We start from the raw sequence: 27,536 nt of genomic DNA, 5'->3' as shown, positions 1-27,536 counted from the left end.
ATCATATCTTTAACATCACATAAAAGATATCATTAGCATGAATTTTTTTTAAACTAAAACATGCTTTCTGATGCATATATTCTGATGTGACTGACACTAAAAAAAGTTCATAACTATCAATGATGTATATAAGATTTGTAGGGTATGCATATGAATTTTTAGACAAATAATGCCATTCAGTAAACACACTATTCTTGGCTTGAGGCTTAGACGTTGGGGAGCTCGATTTCTTCGTCTCGACCTGCGATTGAGTGCCAGCATTGATGCCATTTTTTTTCAAACTTATATATATATATATATATATAGACACACACGCACATATGGACTGAAGAATACCCATGATAATATAAAATTGTAATCAAATAAAGACAGACAATAATAAAAACAAAACAGGTCTGACAGTCTGGAAACAAACCAAAAGCCCAAAATCTGGGTCCTAAGGAGCTAAGAGATGAAATAAAGTCTAAATTCTGGTACCAAATTAACAAAATAAATCTAATCTACTGGAGGTTTTGCAATAAAAATTGTTTCCTTCTTTCTGTTGTAATTCTGATTTTGATCACCAACATACCCAGTTTTTTTTCTGTCAAGCCCTGGCCCTCTTGTTGCTACAGGATGGGCATTTATACTGCTTAATGTGCTCAGCCCTTGCAGGGGTGATCTTGACACACTTGCCGTGAAACCATCGCTCGCAAACATCACAGCAAATCCAGAACTCATCACTCGCATAATTATCGCCACAAGCGCCGCAAAGAGTGTTTCCTCGTTCATCATCATCTTCGTCTTCTTCGTCTTCTCCGCTTTCATCAAAATCTTTTGGAGGGGGAGCTCTTGAGAGCTCTGTTTGGAGCTGAGACTAAAAACAAGTATAGTAGAATTGTGAACGGAGATGTATGTAAGTTCTCAGGGCATATGTAGCACACAATTCTAAGAAAATATGTACGATTTTTAAAAAGTGATACAAATGCATTTACATACTAAAAACAAGTATAGTAGAATTGTGAACGGAGATGCATGTAAGTTCTCAGGGCATATGTAACTCAAACCTAAACTTCGATATTTACATACAAAGCATTTTGAAGTTTTAAACCTTCCAAGAAAATATGTACGATTTTTAAAAAGTGATAATAGTGCTATTTTTGATGTGATATCATGGATTTGAGTGTTATGTGTAAACATGAAAGTTTAGGTGCGGGCTATATAAAAACAGAAGAACTGTGTGATGTCTATGTAAATGCCGCATAATTAAAGTATACCTTTGAGCTTGATTTGTTGCTCTTGCTGCTGCTATTGGGGGTTTTCTCTTTGGACTGTTTTTTGACTGCTCCAGTCACAACCTCATAGATGGTTGGGAGACTGTTGATCATAGTGAAGAGCCTCTTCCTGCGATAAAAGAAATAGCAGCAAAATGGATTTTATTTAAGACTTTTTGAGTCCAGAATTTCTAATGCATACTGATAGTAAAATGTACGAAATCATGAAAACGCAAAATACACATTGTTAAGTCTCAACTCTTAATTTTACTAATTATTCATAACGTAATGATGAAAATAAAAGTATGACAAAATTCAGTGCAAATGATAGCCTAAGGGGATGTTTGGCAACAGAATTAATAAAAACTGGATTTGCTAAATCCTGCCCGGGATTTACTAAATCCAGAATTTAAAAATTGTCATTTTTCTGTCTGATAAGATTTGAGTTAAATCCAACATAAATCCATAACCAGACAACCCCAAATAGATTCTACTAGAAACAACATTTAGAAATAGGGAGCCATAGAGAAAAGCTTGCCAGTAGTTGAAATTTACACTTGTATATTTACATATGTAGCATGCAATTCCTATGGATCTATGTATATCAACCTAAACTTTCATATTTACACGCATGATATTTTACCTATACATGTAAAGTTGAATTTGACTATTAAAATGTAGTAATTGGTGCTATTTTTGATGCGATGTGAAGGAAGAGAGTGCTATGCATGAAAATATGAAAGTTTTGGTGTGAGATGCGTAAATCCATAAGAATTGAGTGCTATGTATGTAAATGCAAACATGGGTGCAAATCAATAAAAAAAAAATTCTAGAGAGATCACAAATAAATTTTCAAAAAGGAAAAGTACATCAAACCAAAAGTTTATGCATGGTTTAACTTTATTTTGAACTAAAATATAATGCCCTTTCTATATGCCAAAGACCTCAATTTATATTAAAAAGCAAAAGGCAAGAAGAATCAAAAGTGACAAAAACTAAGAAGACAAACCCATTCCGCCACAGTTAAGCCAAGTCACGAAAAAATTTACTCATAGCAAAAAGTTGAGTTGATACCCTTCAAATATATTTTTGTTGTAACTCTTTAAAACCTTGTGCAAATGTTCATGAATTATCACATGTAGGCCTATTTCTCCAGTCCACACCCAACATCGACAATAAACGAAATGACATCTCTAAATAACAGCTCTAGTAAAAAGGCCAATATGATTGTTTCAGCACTATGCGTGTGATATACTAGATATGAAAATTAATGAGGAAGAAAAGAATCCAAAATGGCAGTTCACCATTTGATTCACATCGTAAACATTAGAATTAGAATAATATTAAAATTTTTAACGATTTATGACTTGTAAGAAGATGTCTCAATTCATTGTATGATTTTATATGATCCCATTTTTCTACTAATTTGTTGAAGGCTCTTATAGGGAAACTAGCAAAATATAGAAAAAACATTACTCTGTCAATTTATTCAAATAACGTATCTTAGGTTCAAATCTGCAATAGACTTTTAATTATCATGGTTAAAAACAATAAGTTTCTTGCAAATATTTTCAAACATATCATATCAATGACTAATGAATGATGTAATGGACATAATGATGATTTCAAGATACTCATGAGCTATTATATATGTACAATAGCTAAAGCCAAGAGGAGCAAATGAAGAATACCATTTTCTTATAATAACTAACAAAAGATATAACTACGATAAGATTTAACATATGGTGGGAAATCTTTCAAGAAAAATAATTCAAATAATTTAAAAATTAATAATGCAGAATTATGTATCTTTGAATACAACCAGATAAATGAAATTTATTTTTCACCTTTTATTTTGAAAAAAATATCTTTAAAAGGTTTACAAATATTATTAACACAATTTTATTTTAAAAAAAAAACTAGATTTATAAATGTGTTAGTCAAGGAACCCAGTACCAAATATAAAATCAATATTAGCATGATTCATAAATACTACATAACTTTGATGAAAAATTTATCAGGAGATAAGTTATTAGATAATTCAACTGACATATTAAAATTCAATGAAATCAGTTATAGAATCATATTTTATTTGTAAATTTCATTTCTGCTGAATTACACTTTAAATGGGCTTTTAAAGATATTTTTCATCAGAAATATTAGTCAATCGTACGTTGTATGATAATTGTAATTTTTCTCAAACTCTAAAGCTCTAAATAAAGAAACATTTGCTGTAATATGGTGCATTCTAGCTTAACTCAACGTTAACTTCTTGCTTCAGACATTAATGAATGATAGGAGTAAATTAAAATAAGTTCAGGAACAAACTCGGAGCAATCCACATACAATATTTTTATATTGGGAGCACCAAATTGACCTTAGAAAAAAAATCAAATTTCAATGATCGTCAAAAAATAATTAATTACATAGCATAAGTCCTTATTAAAAATAGAGTTTAAATTTTCAACAAAGAAAGAACAAATTTTAAAAGAAAATTCAATCCTATCAAATCCTCTCAAATGCTCAAATTTAAACACATTCTCTCCAAAAGAAAAAATCCCAACCAACTAATCCAAATTAACAAAAAAAAAGAAGAAAAAATTCATCTATAAATTGAAAAAGACCAGAAAAAGTGCTTGATTTATATCCATTATTGTTTAATTTGTCTATTCATAATTGACCTATAACCATTTAGGCTTTTGTAAACCCATTCAACTTGTTTAAAGGTTTATACCACATCAGCTCCCCTGAGATGCAAAGAACTATCTTCTGAAGGAGTGTTTAGATCCATGTAGTCGCCAAGGTATTCAAGGTCTAACTAGTGCAATTCCTCTTTGCTCATCCACATATCATCTAAAGAGAGCAAGTGTTGGATCTAACTCTTTGTGGTGGGTCATTCAAGTCGAAGACTCTATTAAAGTGTCAATTTCATCCACAGAAACTTTTAATATATCCTGAAATAGTTCCCATGGAAGACTATTTCAACCCCAATTTAAACGGAATAGGGTCTAATTTGACACTTTTATAGACTATGGGACTAAATTGGACCCATGTAAATAGTCAAAGGACCATTTTGGCACTTTACTCGTCATCTAAATGAGACCCCGCTTTCAATCAAACTAGAAAGCATGGTGTTACTTCATCTAAAATGATACTTTCACCATCAAAGCAGGCAAGCAGAATTGAAATGATGGAATCAAGGGAAACAATGGTTATAATACAAATCCCTTCTATTGAAGAATCTATAGGCAATCCATGAGATTTGAAAGTTCCACCATAAGAAGTTATGTCTTCAATTGGCTACAAAAATAATCACTATCAACAAAAAATTAATTACATCATTGGTTACTATTTATAGACATATGGCTACAAGAAGAAGGTTACATTTTCAAAACACATTCAATCCTACCCACTCTTAACAAACTTTTAAATCTGAACATATTCTTATACAAAACAAGATAAAATCTTATAAAAATGATTCAACTTGAAGATTAAAAAGCTCGGCCATAGATAAAAATGACCTGAAAAATGCTTGAATCATGCCAAATTTATTGACTTTGTTTCACTCGTTGCAATCAGTTCATGGTCAGTTGGGCATTTTGCGGACTAATTATGTTTATTCAAAGACCAGTAATACATCAATAAAATAAACATTGATAACAATATAATTAATAGGACATTTTGAGAACTAAGACATTTAATCAAGAAAATATCCAAAGACAAGATATGAACATTGATTAACCTTTTAAAATTATGCATACAAGTATACAACCGATATATTATATATATATATATATATATATAATCATTGAATGGCAATAATATTATTTAATTTCATATTTCAAATAAGACCATGAATATTTTGTATAATAAGTAATAAAACTTTGACATAACAATTGAATATGTTCCATTAGTTTTGTTTTAGCAATTCAATACTTTGAGAATTAAACATTATATTTTAAAAAAATAAATCTAAATGATCTATCCAATCTTAAAATACCTTATAACTTCCAACAAATGTAGCAATATAATTATGAATCTCATAATAATCATGCTGATATTGTTTGGATTATTTAAACTGCTTTTAACTAAACGAAGCCTTTTATTTTTTTGTTAATTGATCAAGATATTATATTTTACAGCTATAAGATATTGTGATGTAACATTAAGCCCTCGTATCAACTCTAACACAAGATATTTTCGGATCTAGGTTTGTAATTTAAATATAAAATGAGATGCAGAAAATCAAGCAATAAGCATATAAAACTTCGAGAGCCAACCTCTTAGTTTTTAACAAAATCATGCTCTCGTAAGTACCATAAGGCATTTAACTTGAATAAAATCAATAACGAATGTGATACCATAATTTATAGAAAGAAATAAAGTGGATGAAAAAGAAGAAACCAAATCAAGCCTCTCCCTTGTATTGGGAGATAAACTATCTTATAAATTTTTCAATCTCCAACTTGGTCAAGAAGCAAAATAGAAAGAATTTCTAGCAAAAAAAAAATGAATAGAAATTTATTTTGAGCCAAAATAGAATGCCGCTTCTATAAAACAAAAACACTATTAAAATATGCCCAAAAATTACTGGGAAAATAATAAAAAAAATGCATCCTAAAGACCATGCAAACTCTACACAAAAAGCAAGAAGTAATCCCAGACAAAAAATTCAGCAACAAACAAAAGGCCACAGCAGGCCGGTCCGATCCGCATCAATATCATGCAATGGCAACTTAAGCTTGAGATGCCAAAGGTTCATAGAAAAAGCATACATAATAGTATTATTTCATTTCTTATTTTCTTATTACATATTTCCCCTCTCTCTCTCCCTAATAAAACTAAATATCCTATTGCCAATCAGTGGGCAAGCATTTTCATTTTGTATTCAAAAAAGTAAAACTTAAATATGACATTATTTTATAAACAGAGAAAGAAAATTTCAAAATCAAATAACAAAATAAGCATATAGGAGAAATAAAAGATGCAAAGAAACATGAAATTCTGAATAGTTTAATGTGGCGGCACATAATGCCGTAGATAGAATAATTTGAGCGCCAATTCCATATGGTGATTATTGGGTTCAAAAACTATGGCTCCCGCGATGGAATGTTTTTAAGAACTTTATCTAAAAGCTGAAAATAATAACAATTGCAAACTTGAGTTCGCATATTAAATATCAGAGATAAAAAATATTATGAGCCATTCATGAGCAGCCAAAAAGATTTTTTTAAATGCAAATAATTCCAAAAGTTTCTGTGGTTGTTAAACTAACATAAGCTAACTCAAAGAAAAATAAAAAAGTCTGATATGATTTCAATTTCAATGCTAAGACTAAAATTAAAGAGCATTTTGTAAGGTAGAACATCCAAGAATAAGATTTCATGAAGTTCACCCGTAAAAAACTCAATAGAAAAGAACATTGATGCCTTTGCATAGATACAATAATTTACCTGAATCTCATATCAATAGAAGGCTTGCATCAGCATCCAATGGAATTTAGGGGCATTTACATACATATCACCCAATTCTTATGTATTTACATTTCTAAAACCTAAACTTCACTTTTTACATTCATGCCACACCGATCTATCATATCACAAAAAAATACCACTATTTTAACTTTTAAAAGTGAAATACATCTTTTAATGCAAAGGCAAGGTGGCATATATGTAAAAATTGTGGCTCAGGTGCTAGGGAAATGTAAATACATAGGGATTTAAGTGGTATGTATGTAAATCTTCCTAGAATTTAATGTCAATCAAAATCCCCTAAACATATCCAAAATCAACTTCATTTGTTATCCATTGAGCAAGATTTGAAAATTTTGATAAAAGCTCCACATTTTTGTTTTCAGGATCCAAACACTAGATCTTGCCATTGGAGGCAACGAGCAACATCACCACATCTCTCTAACTTATACTGAAATATTGTGATCTAACAAAATTGGTAATCCTTGCTATTTGTTCAGAATATCAGTCTTAGATCAACAAGAAACATAGATTTATGCTGCGTTTGGCAAACGCAGCGGATAAGCTGCAGCGGCGTTTTGAAAACGCCGCCGCTCATCTAAAAATTGTGTTTTGGCCGCGTCTGCGAAAATTGTGTTTTTATTTTTACGTTAAACATAGACCGCGTGTCAAACCCATTTCATTTGAACCAAAGACCCCGTTGCCCTCTTCACGTATCGCATGCCCTAACTCCCTCTTCCGCTCCCACTCGCCCGTCTCTCTCGACGCACTATCTTTCGCGCGCTTCTCTCCCTCTCTCGCGCTTCTCAATGTTCTCCCCTTACTGTGTTGTTAGACCCCCAACCTTTGCTACTCTATAAGTACATTTCCTAACCACCGATGGAATGGTTGGTATTGTGCAATATTACGCTCTCTGCCTTGCAAATTTTGTTTACGCTCTTACAGATTTGGTGATTGCACATGAATCTTGTTTAGGATTTGCAATACATAAAATGTGACTTTTACATTTGAATTTTTCGAGCCGCAAATTGTTCTGGTTTCTTATGGTTTCTGTTGTATCTATGGTTTCTCTGGTTTTTAATGGATGCAAAACGAAAATGTTGGAGCCTTTTTGTTATGGTCTCATCCCTTATTGTCTGTTTGGGGCATTCAATATTTGTTACTTGAGCATTCTTTCCGGCTGCTAGATGGATTCAGCCATGATAAATTGTTACTTATGGGTGTGCATTTGGATGAGGTTCGTTGGATGGGTTTTGGGAGTTAAGATTAGTTAGATCAGGCCAATTATGCAATGAAAGTCTATTGAAGGTGGATATCATTATCTTTCTTATCATCATTTTTTGGTTGAAAAGATTCATTCCCCTTGTCATAAACTACTTCTGGCATTTTATTTACGTTGGTTTAAGATAAATTCATTTTACTTATCCATCTTTCAAGTTGACTGGGGACGCTTGGGTGAAAATGAAATGGATTATGATACAAATAAAAAAACAATGGCTGCACTAATGATGTGGTTTTAGGGGTGGGTGCATTCTGATGAGGTTTGGTGGATGGTTTTGGGAGTGTTTGTGGTGTTTGTTGGGGGTGCATTTTCATGAGCTTTGCTAGATTATTTTGGGAGGGTTTGTGGTGTTTGTTGGGGGTGCATTTTGATGAAGTTTGATGCATGGTTTCGGGAGGTTTCTGGCGTTTGTTGGGGGGTGCATTTTGATGAGGTTTGCATTGAGAGAGCAAATAACGAACGAGATTGTTCAGTGTTGATTGAACATCTATTGTTTAGTTTGTAAACTTTGTTTATTTAATGTCATTTGTACAATCTCATTATGTTCATTTATAATGAGACTTTCATGATGAGACTTCTAACCTTTTATGTTCTTCTGGATGGTGTGTCGATGGATGTTGTTTGTTGGTACATGTGAAATCCTAATGAAGGCAACCCAGATCATCTCTCTTGTTCGGTGCATCAGTTTATGAGGACCTACTGGATGACCTTTTTTTGTGATATGCACATGTGGCACAGGACGTTGGTTTCACGTGAGTTAAAAGGCAACTAAGAACATTTTTTTTACAATGTCAACTGTCTTCATGTAGCGATAGACTCATTGGTTTGTGTGGTTAATTCACTGAGACCTCACCTATATTTTTTTCCAATTTTTTGCTTTTTTTTATTTGAGACTATTTTCCATAATTAAAATTTTCTTGCACATTTTTTCTTTAGTTTAATTTTTTAAGATGCCTAATGTTTTCTCTCCTATATCTTTCAAGAAACATGAGCTTCAGGATTTCAGAGTCATCCCAACTTGTGTTTTGTCACTGTGGACTACAGACTTTAGTACTGACGTCACGTTGGGTGCACAGTTACTGGAGACGGTTCTACAGTTGCCTGCGAAGCGTATCGAAGAGTTGTGCATTCTTCTGGTGGGCGTACAGTTCGCCAAACTCGACTGTAAATAGTGATCGAGGTTCGATAGTATCCCTGGATGACAGTGTATATCGTGACATACTCCGTCTCGAGTATAAAATTAATATTATCATAATTTTATTTGTAATTTTAATAATATTTTTATTTTTTTTTGTCAATCTTGATACTAATTGATAAGTGAGGATTGTTTCATCTTTTTTCTGTATTTTTCAATATTAGTTTTCTACTTCTGCAGTATCAAGTATATTGTCAATTCATTTTTGTTACAAACAACATTACCTAACAGGGGCACAATTATCATTTTTCCACAAACAGCTGCAAAACAACTACCCAAACAGCAAGCCAACTTATATGGATCATCTGTTGATCAGCAGTTTATCAGGATAAAATGTTTATTTAGATAAGTTGCAGCTACCCCAAACAGACCATTAATCTACTGCGGCCCTCATCTAATTTTAAAAATCAGCCTTTTATCACAAAATATAAAGTCATTCCAAACCTGACTGTCAAAACATTAACCACTAAAATTGATTATTTGCAAGTACTTTCTGATACCTTGAGCTAAAATATCAATGGAAGTAATATCCTTCAACGCTGAAAAACAGTTCATTCATCCAAAGAACATTATATCCCCTCAGAATAAACACCAAAAAAAAATTCACACACAGAGTTTTATACGAGTTATCTACAGTAATCGGTCTACAATAACTATTACAAGATTATCGTATCAGTAGACAATTTATGATTTATGTATACTCATATGTACATAAACACTTCATCAAACCCATAAAATCGCATTTTACAAGCCTCACAAAAACATTCGTTAAAGGAAAATTACTATTTCTTTATCCTGATAAAAAAAACATGAAAATAATTCAAGAAACAAAATTTGTTTCAAATTTCAAATACAAATATAATATCTAGAAAAAAGTTGCAAAAGTAAAAGAACATTTGCAATATAGTTCGACAATTCTGAAGAAGGACGAATGAAGGATGAGGATTCATAGAGCCGGATCTATATGGTAAGGATAAGGCTGATGATGATGAGGACCATGAAAAAAAATGAAAACCAAAGCACTTATAAAACTATCTCATATGAAAAAAATAAATCATTAAAACGAATAAAAAATGCGAATAAAAGCCACTGAAGAGGCAATTTGCCCCAATTTCAAAATTAATGGACATGATAAATATGGTACCACAATTAACTACTATATATCACAGTAAAGGGTGTATATAAACATAAAGAATCAATCCAAGTACCAAAGGGCATTTAAGAAAATTTATATGTAGACATTGCTAACTTAATCACAACAAATTATGAGAACATACTGACAAAAAGGAATATTTACATGAATACCACTCACTTCCTACTTATTTACATTTATAACACCTAAACCTCAATTTTTACATATATATATATATATATATATATATATATATATATATATATCACCTTACCTATGATTGAAAAAGATGCATTTCACTTATTAAAAGTTTAAATAGTGGTATTTTTTATTTGATATGAAAATTTACGATGGTATAAATATAAAAAGCTGAGTTTAGGTGATAGATATGTAAATACATAGGAATTGGGTGATATGAATGTAAAGACTACGGGACAAAAGTTACCTCGACTCTTTGTCAAAACCAAACCGAGCTCCAAAGTAGAAGGCAACTGACAATAGCCATGAATCACTGTGAACAGCAACAAGAGATAGCCAATCTTTTTCATCCATACCATCTCTAGCAAAGTTAATTCCTAATGCAGGTTCAGGAAGCTCCGGAGGAACTTCTTCAGCAGGTAAGGTGACTTCCCATGTCTCATTAGGATTCCCATAAAGACACAAATTCTCCTTTTCTAAATAAATAAATAAATAAATAGATAAAAACCTCATTGCATCATTGAAAACCTCAATAACAGAAGCAATGCACATGAAAATGAAAATCACATGTTCAACGACAGATCGATAAAATATGCATATGAGAAGGAGAGAGAGAGAGAGAGAGAGAGAGAGAGAGAGAGCTAGTGTTGTGACTAGGGGTGTAGTTGAGCCACTCTTATTTGTGAGTTGGCATGAGCTCGACTCAACAAGTGGTTCGTGAGCTATTGAGTCGATGAACTGACAAGCCAAGCTCAAGCCAGCCCAAACTCAACACGTTAGCTCATGAACCGACTTCTTAAAAGAATTATTGCCGAAAAAATTATTCAAAATATATTAAAATTTTAAACTTTTATATTAAAATTAATAAAAATGTATAAAAAATAGGAAGATTTACTTACATACCCCACTCAATTCTTTTGTATTTACATATCTAACACACAAACTTCATTTTTTACATAGATGCCACCTTCCCTATGCTCAAAAATGTGTATTTCACATTTTAAAAGTTAAAGTAGGTAACATGAAATATTTTAGTGATATAAATGTAATAATAAAACTTTTGGCATTAGATATGTAAATACATAAGAATTGGGTGGTATAAATGTAAATCACCAACAAATAATATTTTACATTTTATATCAAGAAATTTCTTATTATTCATCTCGTAATTGCTCATTTTATATCATTTTATAATAACAATAGTTTAAATTAATATTATTTTCTCTCTTTCCTAATATATAAACAAGACGAGCCTAGGGTGGCCTCAAGCTCTACTAGACTCATTTACACACCCATATTTGTGACAAACATCAAAATTAACAGGTCTTTATAAACACCATAAAGTATAAAGCGTGCTTGTTCTAGATGCAGGAGAAGATAAATTTCTATATCAGTGCCTTTTTGGTTCGTTTAAATTTTGAAATAATGCTTTAAAAAATAGCAAATTTATTAAATCGTTCAAGTTAGACACCAATATTGATTTCTAGCTCCAAAAACCTTCTCAGAACACATTCAAAGCTATGAATGCATCTTCACGCCCAAGAGATTAAAAATGGAATCATCCCTTTGACCACAATTTAACAAAAAAATAATAATAAATAACAATAAGAAAGTCAACTTATAATAAATAAATTAAAAAGCATGAGATAAGAAAAAATTTTTTCCAATTTTTACACAGTCTAACCAAATAAATAATCCCAAATGCAAATCTCCACAACCACAGAAGCGAGATGATCCAAATATCTCAAATCATTCCAAAAACACAATTCTCCGGCTTCAACACAGATTTAACAGAAGACTGAATAAAAAACCCTAAAAGCCAGAAAGTCTAGCATTGTGGAATACAGCTCACCTGGATCGCAGAACTGGTAGAACTTCTCCACATCTGCAGTAAGAGGGAAGTTCCAGCTTACAGTAAATCAGAAAGCAAGTCACAAATAAATCATTCCAAAACAGGAAAAATGCAGAGTGGTGGAAGTAGATAACGAGAGGGAAGACGAGAGAAGTTCTAGAGAATGAGACACCTGTAGTTAGAGCCTTGACTATGCCGGCCCGGCGACCTCTGAAATCCCGAAAAACCTCCTCAGGCGTCCGAGGATTGTACGCCGCTCCGCCCCCTTCCATCTTCCAAATACCACCTACAAGCCCTAATGGCGGAAGAGAGCTCCAATTCGTCCTAGAACCGTCACTAACTGCACCGAAAAGAAAAAGTGCGAGAAAGGGGCAATAAAGGGGCAGAGAAAATTAGGTTTACAGAATTTGGCGGAGAAAATTAGGGTTTCCGACAGCTACTGCGCGGCTAGAGCTACATACAGCCCTCCATAAGATTGAAGGCAAAAAATTTGAGGTGCTCAAAAGAGCATCGATGGCTCAGCAGAAAAAGAGGAACAGAGGGGTTTTATGGGTTTTGTTCTTAAATATTTCTTAGTTTTCTCAAACTTATTCCATTATATCCTCCATGGTCGAGGCGACGAAAGCTAAGTCCAAACTCTGCATCGGCCAAAAGCCCGTCCCACTAATTGGGTACATCCTATTGAAAATATCAAGTTTTTGGGCATTTGCTTACGTATCGCCCAATTTTTATGTATTTACATAACTCACACCTAAATTTTCTTTCTTACATTCATACCTTTATTTTTTACATTCACACCATCGAAGTTTTCATATCTCGAGGAGTAAAACATCCGAGCTTGATATTCGGCTTTGGCTCCATTAAAATTCATTTGCTCAAGTTAAACTCTGTTTCGGCTCATATACATAAAATACAGGAGGTCTCAAAGTTAAAATTACATATATGTCCCTACTTTAATAAAAGAGTTAACATGACATTATTGTCTTTTGTTATGTCTTTTCGTGTTTGCAATTGATTTAGTCATCTTTTAATATTCTTGGACCTTTTAGCTGGCAAGTCATTAAGTTGGTCAACCGTGTTTATGTCAGTGGGCTATTTTGTCAGATATCGGTTGATTGTCGCTCTTAAAGATCAATCAAGGTGGTCGGTCGGCTCTACCATGGTCGATTAGCTTTGTTTGTTATCTGGTGATATTTGGGGCAGTGCTGAGAAATCCTCATGTTGATGTTTGCGAGATTGTTGGATGGTATGGACCTGTGTTCAGTCGTCGGAAGACTGTTTGTTTACGCTCAGCCTAGATAATCGTTTGGTCGGTCACCAATCCTTCGTTGTATGGTTGCTAAATGCTCAATTAATCGACTTTATAAGTATTTGTGGCTTTTCGTTAGAGGATTATTCTTTAAGTTGTCCCTATTGTTCTAGACAGCCAAACTGTCTCAAGATTGGTGCGGGCCTTTTTTTAGGCATACACATACATACCATCCAATCCTTACGTATTTACATATCTAACACCTCAATTTTATATTTTACATTTATATAAACCAAATCTTTGACAACAGATCAAAGACCGATCGAGCGAGCGGCAGGTAAAAAAACGAGCAACTGTAGGTCGGCATACCCAAGGCCAACAAACACAAAGGCATACCGATAAGAAAATGATATGACAGGGATCAATTAATTAGGAGTCGATCGAGGTAAAGCTGATTACAAGGGTTGACCGACTCAATAAAATAAAGAATATAAGTTTCATTTCATAATAATTCCAGCGCTTATATATAATGAACATTAAATATAAAAAAAGGTGTCACAACATGTTCAATTGAGAAGTGTTGCCAAGAGGAAGATAGGGTTGAGAGAGTTTATGTTTTGCTTATGTGGAGAAAGAAAGGGGGGAGACCATATAGAAGATTAGGGCGGGTGGTGACGGAAGTTAGGGTTGTAAACCAACAAAAAATTTATTAAACTATTTGTTGCTTGGCTCGATAAGTATTTGTTCATGTTCGTTTTATTAACTAATTTAGTAATTTTGAACATTGTTATTAATATTCAATTATTAAATGAACTTATTTAATCAACTTCTTATTTGATTTGATTATGTTCACAAACAATATTAGTTAAAGCTAGCAAACAAGTTCATTAAAAAACTTGTGAATATTTTTAATTAAAGTTTCATGAATAAACTCTCCAAAAATCTTGATTTAAGGTTTCATGAATGATATCGATTAAAACTTAATTTAAAGAATATTAATAAACTCAATTAAAATTCAATTTCAAACTCATTTACATTAAAATAAATTACAATTTTAAGACACTACCTAAAATAAGATAAAGACCTGATTTATTTGTTGTTCGTTTATTTACTTATTTATATATTGTTTTTAATTATTCATTTAATATTTTCTTCGTTTAAAGGCTTGTTCATTTTTATAAGTTTAACAAGTCACTCATTTGATTTATAAGAGATACGCCACCAACAAATTTTCATCATCCGACACGAATTTCGAGACGATGTTTGAAACATGATACATTCAAATTTTGATAAAAAGTCACCCAGAGCTTTGATTTCAACAAACTTATAATCAAACTGACCGGCTTGATGAGACGGACATAATGATATAAAAACTAACACAATCTGAGTCAAATTAAACTCAGATCAAGTCATTGAACCACACTTAAATGATTTTTGGCACATTTGAAAAATCAAAGGGTTGTTGAACATGACAAGTTTATACTCGAATCGAGCGGCTTGATAAGAAGAATTTAACAAGCTCAAGATCACTCAATTTTGACATCATTAAGACACTCAAATATCCAGTAAACTTTGTTCGATAAAGGGAAGCTCTCGGATCGACCGATCAAAATGCTTCACATTCTTGCATTAATTGCACACAGAACACTATAAATAGTGTCTTATCCCTCTCATGAGGGGGGTTGAAGTCTGTAAAGAGAGTCTGAAATCTTGAGGAGAAGCTGTAGTTCAGCATCACCGTCGATTGTCGTTGAACATCGCTGACCTCCGTTGTCGACCACTGCCGACCTCCGTTGTCAACCACCGTCGATCGCAGTCGACCATCGCCGACCACCGAAGACCATCACCGATAGTCGTCGACCTCCGTCAACCGTCATCGATCATCAAGAACCAGACGCTGTCCGTCAACGTCATAATCTGAAAAACATAGTTACTATTTCCGGTCTCTGGGATAAGGGATTTTTGTAATCATCAATTAATAATGAATTTTCGCAACTGAGTCAGACCCCGTGGTTTTTTCCTTTACGGGCTTTCCACGTAAAAAGTTATGGAGCAGACACTGTTTTTTTTTTTTTTTCATCTGAGTGTGTGCAGAATTCTCGGCCAACCCTAAAAGGTTAATCCGTTAACGTTAATCCGTTATTTTACCGCCGTGAATTTTTTGGCACGCATCAGTTTGGTGTCGTCTGTGGGAAACAAAGTCTCGTTCAGCATTGTCTTGAACTCTAAGACACTGAGCCCCTACTTCTTTTCTCAATGACGTACTTCATCAAACTGACGAAGGAGCCTCATTCACATCATGAAGATCTTCTCCGATGCATTTTTCAATGTAGGGGGCAACCTTCACTACAGTCTCGAAATGTTGGAGGACAACATTCACTGCAGTCTCAAAAGATCGTTCATGTTAATGTTCAGGTCACGACTATGGTGGGGAAGTCATCCCACATTTCATTCAGATTACAAGTTTACAAAAATCACTCATGTACTGGGGGGGCAATCTTTACCGCAAATAACACTTCCTTTGCGCCATCTCATCGTACTAGGGTTCTTCTTCAACTAGATCAAGAAGTCGATATCTTCAAGGCCCGATACATGGGTTGTTTTACAAGCTCACGTGGAAAACGCTCAAGCTGATGGGAAAAAGGATTCAAAAGCAAGCAACTAATAAGTTGTCAGACATTTTTATTGAGTATGACTACAACCATATTTCTAAAAAAATATACGGTCTATTGCAACCTACGCCATAGTCTCGAGAAATACAGAGCAACTCTGACACCTCATTCTAGGCTTAGTCGATCCCAGGGGAAGTCGATTCTACCTCTTCTATTAGAGGCTACAGCAGTCAAGCAAAATCCTCGATATACAGCCTTGGATAGGTCAAAAATCCTTAGTGGGTTTTCTCCGATCTCGTCCATAACAGATTACGGTCGTCAAGCAAAAGCTTTGTCCAACAACATAGGATACGTCAACCATCCTCAGTGGATTTCATATGACTTTGTTCATTACGAGTTAATACCGTCGAACATCTCTGGTTATATAACTCAGAACTGGTCTTACATCCTTAATAGAATTTTTCTTTCAACCATACCCCTGGAAGTTGATCCCAGGAAACAAGACTCGATGAAAAACTACAATGCTCCAAGAAGTCAAGCCTCAAAAGGCACAGAAACACGAAAAGACCTCAGAAGGCTATGAGCCTTAGTAGGTACTAGTTCAAGCTCTTATAAAACATAAGTTCGAGAGAGCACAACCTCGAAAGGCAAGAACCATAAAAAGTATGTGATTCTTCATTTTATAAAATGAGTGTGCTAACTTTAATTGCAGAATTTCATACGGTTATAAAACTACAATAATCTCATAAGCAACGTCAAAGACGTACAAAGAAACATATTATTAACATCTACAAATGTCACATCAAAATACTACAATAACCAACATATATTTGTACAAGAGCTACAACAAATCCGCTCATCTCCAAGTAGAGTCGTCATCGCCTCCCCAAAACTCTAATACTTCTTATGATCGTCAAGGGGTCTCCAGATATCACCACCACAAGCATGAAAATCTTCCCCTCAAAGTGTGACAGGAAAACTTTAACATTTTTTCATCACCTTTGGAATGTGCAAGAGAGGCACTGGAATCTATTGCAAAATGCACGACATCAATGAGAAAAAAGAACTCGTTGCTCGCTTGCTATACAAGTTGAAGGCGACTTTCACTCTTCACCGCAACTCTGCGTCGCAGCTCGACACCGCAACTTTGCACTGTAGCTCGGGACCGCAACTCCGCACCGTAGATCGGGACCACAACTCTGCACCGTAGTTCAGCACCGCAACTCTACGCCATAGCTTGGGACCACAACTCTGCACCGTAGCTCGGTACGTCAACTCTAAATGTAACTCGTCACCAAAACTCTGCGCCGCAACTCGACACCGCAACTCTACGCCACAACTCGACACCGCAAATCTGTACCGTAGATCGGGACTGCAACTCTGTGTCGTAACTTGGCACCCACTCTGCACAGTGACTTGGCACCGCAACTCTTCACCACTGCACAAAATGATTTTATTCTGAGAAATCATGAATCAGCTGAGGACTCCACCCCTACCTTTTTTCATGACATTGGGCATCAAACGCATCGCGCCACTGCGATGCTTCGCCAGCACGTCGCTATGACACAGTGCAACAACACGTCGCTGCACTGCAATGCGTCACCTCGACGCACCATCACAATGCGCCGCCTCGCCGCAACGCTTCGCCGTGTCGCACCACCGCCATGCATCACGACATCACAATGCACTCCTATAATGCATCTTTGCGCCGCCGCGACGCACCAATGCAACGCGCTGTCACACTGTAACGTGTCGCCGCGACACACTGCCACAACACGTCAATGCGCTGCAACGCGTCGCCCTAACACACGAACATAATGTGTCGCCACGCTACAACGCTTCGCCGCGTCGCACTGCCGTCAATGCGCTGCAACGAGTCGCCCTAACACACGATCACAAAGTGTCGCCACGCTACAACGCTTCGTCGCGTCGCACTGTCGCAATGCATCTCGACATCACAACTGCACTGTGTCTCTGTGCCGCCGCAAAGCACCGTTGCAACGCATTGTCACGCCGTAACACGTCATCGCGACACACTTTTACAACACATCGCCGTGTCACACCTCTGCAATGTGTCACGACATCATAACACACAACTGCAATGTGTCTCTGCATCACCGCGACGTACCGTTGCAATGCGTTGTCACGCCGTAACGCGTCGCCGTGCCACACTGCCGCAACGCGTTGCCCCACCACGCCCGCCGTGTCGCGCCGTCGCATCGCGTTGCCCCACCTAGTCGCGCTGCTCCGCTGCAACGCCCCTACCCGTCGCGTTGTCGCAATGCACCGTCACACCTCTACCCTCTCCTTCAGACCCCTATTTATAGGCTCAAAAAGAGTCATGGTCAATAAATGCACATTAATATGAAAATTAAAAAAAAGCATTAAATGCTCATAAATAATAATAAATAAATAAAATTTATATTAAAAAAAAGTCAAATTCTATTAATCTTATTTTCGGAATTTGAAGACCTCTTCAAATTCCTTTATAAAAATATTATTTATTTTGTTCTATGAATATTGATATTTTCGGACGATAAAAATGTTCTTGCACGAAAATAGGAGGGCAACTGATATGCTGCCAACAAATTTTCATCATTTGACACGAATCTCGAGACGATTTTTTAAGCATGAAACATTCAAATATTGATAAAAAGTCATCTAGAGCTCCGATTTCAGCAAACTTATAGTCAAACTGACCGACTTGATGAGACGTACCTAATGATATAAAAACTAGCACAGTCCGAGTCAAATCAAGCCCATATCAAGTCATTGAACCACACTTAAATGATTTTCAGACACATTTGAAAGATCAAAGGGTTGTCGAATATGACAGGTTTATATCGAATCGAGCGGCTCGACTAGACAAATCCAACGAGCTCAAGATCACTCAATTCTGCAAGACACTCAAATGTCCAGTCGGTAAAAACTATATGATTAAGAGAAACTCCGGATTGCCCGATCAAAATGTTTCATATTTATGCATTAATTAGAACACTATAAATAGAGTTTCATTTCTATCATTAGGGGGGCTGAAGTTTGGAAAGAGAGTCTGAGACCTTGAGGAAAAGCTGTAGTTCAACATCACCGTCGATCGTCGTCGAACACCGCCGACCTCTATCGTCGACCACCGCCAACGACCACTGCCGATCGCAGTCGACCATTGTCGACCCCCGAAGACCATCACCGATCGTCGTCGATCTCCGCCAACCGTCATCGATCACCACAAACCAGACGCTATCAATCAACGTCATAATCTGAAAAAATATAATTACTATTTTCTGTCAGTGGGATAAAGGGATTTCTGTAATTATCAATTAATAGTGAATTTTCGCAGTTGGACCAGATCCTATGATTTTTTCCTTTACGGGCTTTTCACGTAAAAGCTTGTAGAGTAGTCACAATTTTTTTATTTTTCATCTGAGTGTGTGTAAAATTCTAGTACAATGCTAAGATGATAATTCGTTACTCTACTGCCGTGAATTTTTGGCACGCATCAATAAGTTTGCTATTTTTATATAAACGAACGTTTTAAGTGCCAATGGGATATAGATGTAAATATTGAAGTTTAGGGGTGAAATATTGTCAAATGAAATGCAAATTTGTTCTGAACCTTACAATTTATATGCGGTCCTTCCTGCCTGCATACAGAAAACTGTATGGCTCAGATCTCGGCGACCTTCTTTCACCAAAAATGTCCGGCGATTTCTCTTCCCTCATTTCGCGCTCTTCTCCTTCCTTCCCTTTTCTCTTCTTCGTCCTCTCCTTCTTTGCAAGCTTTAAGCCCCTACAGAGTTTCTAATGGCAGTCTCCGCAGTATTCGCGTCGAGATTGCTGCTGGGAGTGGCAGCGTCGCCCCCAATCTACCGGAGCTCAGCGGAGCTTTGAAGGAGATTTATGAGTGCTGCAGCATATGGAGGTGGAAAGGTTACAGTATTAATTTTCTGGTGAAGGGAAGGGGACCCCCGCTTCTTCTTGTTCATGGCTTCGGTGCCTCTCTCGCCCACTGGCGCCGGTCAGGAGATTGAAAAGCAAACCCTAAGTTTGGGTTATGCAAAATTGAGCTTAGATAAAGCCAAATAGAATTTTGGGAGATTTTAATTGCGATTTTTGTTTTTACATTTTATTTCAGCTTTGTTTATTGTTGAGCTGATTATTTCTTAAATGCCAACACTCACATCATCCAACATATTTGAAATTCTCTTTTCATATATTTAACTCTTCAAGTAATAAATTGTCAAATATTGTTAATAAGTAGCATGATTTATTAGTTTTCACATTAAACTCTTTTCTATTATCAAGTTTTTGAAGTGATTATATATCAATTCTTTTGTTTAATCTCTATAACTACAAATCTCCATCTCATTGGTGCATCTTGATTTTTTTTTTTTTTTTTATGTATATATACAAGTTTGATTTCCAAATTATTAAGCGAGGCAAATTGCGGAAGCATATTAGAGAGATCCAAAACAAAACTTTGAACAGAAGCACACAAAGCAAGAAAACACAAAATATCATATTTAACCATGAAAAACCTATGAATGGTAAAAAAAACTATGGAGTCGCACCTCACTGAGAAATCTGCTATGAAATAAAAATGAGGAGATTATTATAAATTACACCACACTCAAACATTTTCATATTTTGGACACAATGATATTTGCATTCCACTTATTGCACAAGAGAATACAAAATCTCTTTTGAGAAATCGCAGAACTTACTTCTAAAAAGTTATGAATGACCCTCTCTGGGCCTTCTTTTATCGTTCTTCAACTGTAAAAAAAATGGTCAAAACCTAGAAGGAATTGCTCCTCATCAGGATGCGGCGCTCAAATATGGCGCTATGTTTTCATGTTCATAGGTTTCGAAATAACCTTTTCTCCGGGAGTGCTTCTCCATCAGCGCTACGACGCTGATACTTTAACGCTGCCGATACAAATCCAAACCCATCCTGAGGGGCACTACTCGGTAAAATTGGGAACTAGCTCCGCATAATAACAAAAACCACTTCATTTTATTTTATATGATCTTCTCATCCATAATCACTACCAATCTTTCTAATACAATCAGTCTATACTCTCTCCTTCCCAGTGTTACAACGTCCATTTCAATGATTTTAGTTTAGGTGATTATTTTGTTCAGGTGCATGACTTTGAATTCTTGCAATAAATTTTTTCTTGTTTCGTATATTGTGCAATTTTTAGGAATATTGGAGTTTTATCTGAAAACTACACGGTTTATGCCATTGATCTTCTTGGATTTGGGTCTTCAGATAAGCCAACAGGATTTTCATACACTATGGAAGTTTGGTCTCAGGTCTTTCTTATATTTAAAAAAGCTCATGATTTTGGTTTATGGCCGTTTTTATCCAAACTAAATGGCAATTTTCTTATCTTAATAGCTGATTTTGGATTTCTTGTGTGAAGTCATTAAAAAGCCAACAGTTTTAATTGGAAATTCAGTTGGGAGCCTTGCATGTGTTATCGCTGCTTCAGGTATGGTAAATGTATTTTATTTTTATGACATACATACCGCTCAATTCTGTAATATTTACATGCATGCCACGTTACTTATGCATGAAATGGTGTATTTCACTTCTTTAAAGTTAAAAATGTGGTATTTTTGATGTGATGTGAAAGATTTGGATGATGTGAATGTAAAAAAAATAAAGTTTTGGTCTTAGGTCTGTAAACATACAGGAATTGGGTGGTATGTATGTAAATGGCCAAATTAAATTCTTAGCATATTCCCATCTCACAGTAGCTAGCCTTCATGTATGACACAATGGTTTACAAACTCAAGTCATTTCTTGTTGTTCTCATTAATCTAAGCATTGGAAAATTTGTTGCTGCAAAATTAAGTCAGATTTACAGAGACTAACTTGAAAACTATCTCATCATTTATTTTTGGGGAATTTGCGTACATACCACAATTCTTATGTATTTACATGTCTTACTCACATAACACATAAATCTTTGACCTCACATAAAAAATACCACTAATATTGAATTTCCTAAACTGAAATGCACCTTTTTCGTGCACATGCTTTGATGTAATTGTTAAAATATATAAAAGTTGCGTGGTAAATATGTAAATCTCCCTTTATTTTCTTTCTGAAACAACTTTTGGTCAAAGGTTTTTTCTTTTTTAATTCTAAGGTAAAAAAGATATTTTCAGAGTACTCCTACATGTGAATCAATTTTTCAAAATTTTCCATCCAATCAGAAGCAACCCAAGGTCTGATTAGGGGGATTGTGCTGCTGAACTGTGCTGGTGGAATGAATAATAAAGCAATTGTTGATGACTGGAGGATAAAACTTATATTGCCTCTGCTGTGGTTACTTGACTTCTTTCTAAAGCAGAGGACTATTGCATCAGCTATATTTGAAAATGTTAAAAAAAGGTACTTTCTGGTATATTTGAAAATGTTTTAAAAAAAGAGTACTTGATGACACATTAAAACTCCAACATTTTTGCAATTTTTTGCAAAATCAAACTGCCTCATTGTTTTAAGCTATGGCAGGGAAAATCTAAAGAATATTCTGCTTTCAGTGTATGGAAATAAGGAATCTGTTGATGGTGATTTGATTGAGGTATTCTTTTTTTCTTTTATGCATTTGATTTTTGAACGTGCTCGCCTAGAAAGCCAAAATGTATATGATGATTATAAACCGGCCCAAAAATTATGTTTTTCAAAATTTTATTTTTTTAAATAAATGTCACCTAAGTCTTTCATTCCACATCAAAATTTTACTTTCAAGCTGCCTTGCCTATGCATGGAAAACGGTGTCTCTCACTTTTTGAAAGTTAAAATAGTGGTACTTCTAATGCGATGAAAGGTTTTGGTGATTTAGATATAGAAAGTAAAGTTTAGGGCTAGAGATGTAAATACAAAGGAGTTGGGTGGTGGTTATGTAAATTATTTTAAAATTTGTCTTAATATCTCAGCAATTGCCTAATAGCACGGTTCCCTTCATAAATGAATAATCTGGGATGTCATAAATTTAGCTTTACAACTCAACAAAATCCTCATTTTCTAAAATCACTTTTTTCTGTCTAAAGAATTTCGATACATACTTGACAAGATGAAATATTAATTTGAACTGTATTTGGTTTTTTTTTTTTTTTTTTGTTATTTTGAATATCCAGATCATTAAGGGCCCAACAGATGATGCAGGGGCTCTGGATGCCTTCATCTCCATTGTTACAGGCCCACCAGGCCCGAATCCAACGTCACTGATGCCAAAAATAACTATTCCTGCTCTAATTTTATGGGGAGATAAAGACCCATTTACTCCTATTGATGGCCCGGTTGGGAAATATTTCAGTTCTCTTCCTCCTCGGCTTTCTAATGTTAGTCTCTACTTGTTGGAAGGAGTTGGGCATTGTCCCCATGATGATATGCCAGATTTAGTTCATGAAAAGCTGCTCCCTTGGTTAGCTGCTCTGCCTGGCTGATGACTCGTTTGCAAATTAATCTTTAAAATTGTGTAATTTATATATTTTTTTAAGGAAAAAGCCGGATATTAACTATTTTATAGCTATGATACCTTTGATATTGTAAATAATATGCTTAGTGCTACTAATATGATGATTATTGCGAAATGTTATATCAAGGCATTAAAGGTATGAGAAATATCAAACTAAAAATAAATAATATTAGGGGCATTTACTAACTTTTGCATGTTGAATACACCTATTCGCGCGTGCGCATATATATATATAGTGTTTTGCATGTATATCTTCTTAAAACTTAGATAAATCTATAACATAAAGTAATAATAAAAATAATTAAAATTTATATAAATCTAATTCGAGGAATAAAACCTTTTTTTTGCACTAGTCTATAGTCTAATCAAAGTTTTCTCAAAAATGAAGTAAAAAATAATAAAGTAGTGGGGCCAAAAATAAATATAAAATAGATAAGCTTGCAAATTTTTAAGTAATTACAATAATTTGACTAACAATAATCAACCGAGATAAATAGGCCTTCTCATAAAGTCCCTGGAAGACCAAGCTTAATTGAAATAATTTCCAAAAAAGTTGGAAGAACGAATAAAGTTGACCTGGATTCATATGGCTGAAGGGACCTGATTTATAATAAAGCCTGAATGTCGATCTCAACAAAAGAACACGGATCCGGAATTCCAAATTTCTCTAACACCTGAAAATAATTCCCTCATTAGAAACAAACATTAAAAATTTTAGGGTAATTTACTTACCTAACACGCAATTCTTATGTATTTCCATATCTCATACCTAAACTTTCAAATTTTCATATAGCTAGCGCTCTGGTGCTTTAAACCTTCACGTAAAAAGGTGTATTTTTCCCTTTTAAAATCATGATAAAACTCCCTACCTATATTTTTCATTTTTATCAAATTCTCAACGATTTGATGTGGCACGTGTAAATACATTGATTCGGTAGTTTAAAATAGCAATGCTTCGGGTGTACATATCTAATTTTCCCTTTGTTGGGCTGCTTAACTTCACACGTCCATATTGTATCTAATACAGATTTCATAATTGCCTACACATATCAAGAAGTGAAAACATGCATACCTCCGGATGAACAACACCAAAAGCGCCAATCTGCCTATCTTTGTAGCTAATGAAACATTGGCGATTTGGAAAAAATTCGGGTTCCTTCAATTCCCAAAAGCAAAAAGATTAAGAAAACATCAGGAGAAATGTCATTATATGTCAAATTTTGCACATTCGTAAACCTTACATTTGAAGGCTGTATGAAGTTATCAGCAGCAAGTTCATGCGGTTTTCGTACAACTTGCATAATTCTCATCACCAAACCCAAAATTTCCTGCAAAGAATATGTCAACAAAGCATTACAGAAAGAAAAAAATATATATATTGGAAAGTTGAAAAAAAGCTCCTTTTTATTTTTTATTTGAAGGCTGTATGTAATTATCTTTGATTTAACAAGTTGAAATATTTCCTCAGTATTTACATATCTAACACCTAAAATTTTATATTTCACATTTATATAAACGAAATCTTTCACAACATATCAAAAATACCACCATTTTAACCTTTAAACCGTGAAATACACCTTTTTTATGATAGTTAAGGTGGCGTGTATGTAAAAATTGAAGTTCAGGCGTTAGATATGTAAATACATAGGAATTGAGTGGTATGTAAGTGAATCTTTCTAAAGGTAAACTGGCGCTACCAAGTAGGTGGAGCGAAAAGATACCTCAAAGCCTGAAGTAACATTGCAATACAAAGCCGCTAACCGGCGATTGTTTGACGCACCAACGTCGCGAGTCCCATCCAGGGAAACAATATCTCCAACTTCAAATATCTACATCAGTAAATAACATATTATGATACATATGATATGCACTGCATTAAATCATGAAATTCAGTAGAAAGCCATAAAATTTCCCATCCTTTTTCTAGAGCATTGTAACTCAAAAAAGAGTTAGATGCACATGTTTAAATCAAACTTTTGTTTATAACTAGATGAATATTTATTGTAAACCACGATACTAGACAAAAGTCCACGACATGGTGGGAGAAGGTTATAACAGGAAAAAGGAAGCTCGAAATCCGATTGTATATATTCAACTAGGAATGTAATTATGCACATTTAGTTAAAAAAAGATGTAAAACAATATATTTTGCAAATATTGGCAGACTAGTTTCCGATTTTCTTACTAATTTTACCACCGTTCAACATGACGAGGTCAACTCAGCTTAAAAAATTGGAGATCTGCAAAACATCAGATCTTAGCCTGAAGTGTGAAAAAAAAAATCTCAATTGATCAAAATTTTCCAGAACATATTTGAAGGTCAAAGTGAGAATAGGATCAACAAGAGGAGATCCGACATTTAAGCAAGAGAGCTGATTCTTTAATCATGGCATGGCTATGGGAATCAATAAATCCATCAATAAGTGGCACCTGCTAAAAAAAACAGGATGCAGCCTAAATATATGATATTGAAGTGTGGCGGGCTAAAACTACACGAGAAGCAAAACGGTAACATGGTATGCCAATAATTTAAAAGGGTATTTCCGTACATTCGAATCAATTCTTATGTATTTACATATCTAACACCAAACTTCAATTTATACATTCATACTAGCCAAATACTTCATATCACATAAAATATACCATTATTTTAACTTTTTAAAAGTAAAATACATTTTTTTATCCATAGGTTAGGTAATATATATATATATATATGTGCGTGTGTGTGTGTGTGTGTGTGTGTGTGTGTGTGTGTGTGTGTGTGTGTGTGTGTGTGTGTGTGTGTGTGTGTGTGTGTGTGTGTGTGTGTGTGTGTGTGTGTGTGTGTGTGTGTGTGTGTGTGTGTGTGAATAATGAAGTTTAGCTGTTAGATTTGTAAATACATAAGAATTGAGTCCTATGCATGTAAATCTTCCTATATTGAAAAGTTTATCAGAATAACTGGACCACTATCAAATATTTGATATGAAATGCCAAAAAAAGCTACCATATCAAAGGATTTCATTTCTAGGGGCAAAAGCATATGACTTCCAAACTGTAAATTGATAAATTAAGATTTAATATTCTTCTTATAGATAATACACTTTCGTTTGAGGAGACAATTTCTCCAATTCAAGCAGAAGAAAGTTGATGAGATATAATGCTTGAGCCACAGAATTTGAACCATTTAGACTTGGTGGAAAGTAAAAAAATAGATCCATCCGAATTCTAGCAAAGAGATAACAAAAACAATAAACAGAGGGACAACAAGGATGGCATATGGTGCGCCAACTACAAGAAATCAAGTTGCACTAAAAAGAATTGATGGAAACTACATAATAAACAACAAAAATAATAATGGAAAAACGGAGAAGATGAACAATGGTCTCAGTTCAAGTCCATCTGACAGAACAAATCAACAATAATGTCAAACAATCAAAATAGAACTCAATGGAGAAGAGATTAAAAAGATCGGAGGCTTGACATTAACTCTTGACGAGAAACCTTTTAGCACATTTTTAATGACAATGTTAGGAAGTCTCCACAACATCTTGGGTTATTGTCTCATGAGCCACAAATCATGTCCGAAAACTCGCAAAATTTTAACACTTACACTATATAGTATTAGGAAACATAGTAGCAAATTGTTCTATGATTATAGTTAAATGGTTAGGAGATGTGTATGTGAAACTTTTCCTACCCTTAAACACGTCTTTTGCATACTGTTGACCTCATTTTTAGTGAGGTCTTAGTCTCCTACTCTTAGAACCTAGGATCTAGCTTTAGGAGTTCTTATTGACCATCCTAGCGGACTAGCAATGGA

At 34.7% G+C, this 27,536-nt stretch overlaps 3 protein-coding genes across 6 annotated transcripts in view; 1 reads left to right on the top strand and 2 right to left on the bottom strand.

Annotated features, from left to right (window-relative positions):
* Positions 1–333: 333 nt before the first annotated feature.
* LOC110021569 (PHD finger protein ALFIN-LIKE 6-like) lies at positions 334–13,033 on the bottom strand. Of its 2 annotated transcripts, none has more exons than XM_020720109.1 (5): positions 12,556–13,033; positions 12,384–12,416; positions 10,779–11,007; positions 1,257–1,383; positions 334–856 (listed from the first exon to the last, which is right to left on the bottom strand). In XM_020720109.1, the coding sequence occupies exons 1-5, from the start codon at positions 12,653–12,655 to the stop codon at positions 587–589; spliced, it is 759 nt and encodes a 252-aa protein (XP_020575768.1). In that variant the 5' UTR covers positions 12,656–13,033; the 3' UTR covers positions 334–586. The 2 variants fall into 2 exon arrangements, with proteins under 2 accessions (XP_020575768.1, XP_020575769.1); XM_020720110.1 differs by having other exon boundaries at positions 334–850.
* A 6,859-nt stretch (positions 13,034–19,892) lies between these two features.
* LOC110021594 (pheophytinase, chloroplastic) lies at positions 19,893–23,841 on the top strand. The gene is made up of 6 exons (XM_020720157.1): positions 19,893–20,259; positions 21,449–21,560; positions 21,646–21,739; positions 22,470–22,647; positions 22,768–22,837; positions 23,394–23,841. The coding sequence occupies exons 1-6, from the start codon at positions 19,904–19,906 to the stop codon at positions 23,700–23,702; spliced, it is 1,119 nt and encodes a 372-aa protein (XP_020575816.1). The 5' UTR covers positions 19,893–19,903; the 3' UTR covers positions 23,703–23,841.
* A 299-nt stretch (positions 23,842–24,140) lies between these two features.
* Positions 24,141–27,536, bottom strand: part of LOC110021574 (phenylalanine--tRNA ligase beta subunit, cytoplasmic) — a 29,660-nt gene continuing 26,264 nt past the window's right edge. For all 3 annotated transcript variants that reach the window (XM_020720119.1, XM_020720122.1, XM_020720120.1), the window contains exons 17-20: positions 25,456–25,563; positions 24,976–25,062; positions 24,807–24,890; positions 24,141–24,408 (exon numbers count right to left, since the gene is read on the bottom strand). In XM_020720119.1, the coding sequence (XP_020575778.1) occupies positions 24,340–24,408; positions 24,807–24,890; positions 24,976–25,062; positions 25,456–25,563 (348 nt within the window). In that variant the 3' untranslated portion in view covers positions 24,141–24,339. The remainder of the gene's footprint in view (positions 24,409–24,806; positions 24,891–24,975; positions 25,063–25,455; positions 25,564–27,536) is intronic.

This window comes from Phalaenopsis equestris, unplaced genomic scaffold (assembly GCF_001263595.1).
Source record: "Phalaenopsis equestris unplaced genomic scaffold, ASM126359v1 Scaffold000135, whole genome shotgun sequence".
In the NCBI taxonomy this organism is placed as follows: domain Eukaryota; kingdom Viridiplantae; phylum Streptophyta; class Magnoliopsida; order Asparagales; family Orchidaceae; genus Phalaenopsis; species Phalaenopsis equestris.
This window is presented reverse-complemented; position numbering and strand designations above follow the sequence as displayed.

Coding starts and splice junctions, on each gene's coding strand:
- LOC110021594 (XM_020720157.1), top strand. CDS start 19,904: ATGGCTCAGATCTCGGCGACCTTCTTTCACCAAAAATGTCCGGCGATT. Junction 21,740..22,469: donor ATGTGTTATCGCTGCTTCAG/GTATGGTAAATG, acceptor CCATCCAATCAG/AAGCAACCCAAGGTCTGATT. Junction 22,648..22,767: donor TTTGAAAATGTTAAAAAAAG/GTACTTTCTGGT, acceptor AAGCTATGGCAG/GGAAAATCTAAAGAATATTC.
- LOC110021569 (XM_020720109.1), bottom strand. CDS start 12,655: ATGGAAGGGGGCGGAGCGGCGTACAATCCTCGGACGCCTGAGGAGGTT. Junction 11,008..12,383: donor CTACCAGTTCTGCGATCCAG/GTGAGCTGTATT, acceptor TTATTTATTTAG/AAAAGGAGAATTTGTGTCTT. Junction 1,384..10,778: donor GGTTTTGACAAAGAGTCGAG/GTAACTTTTGTC, acceptor CTTTTATCGCAG/GAAGAGGCTCTTCACTATGA.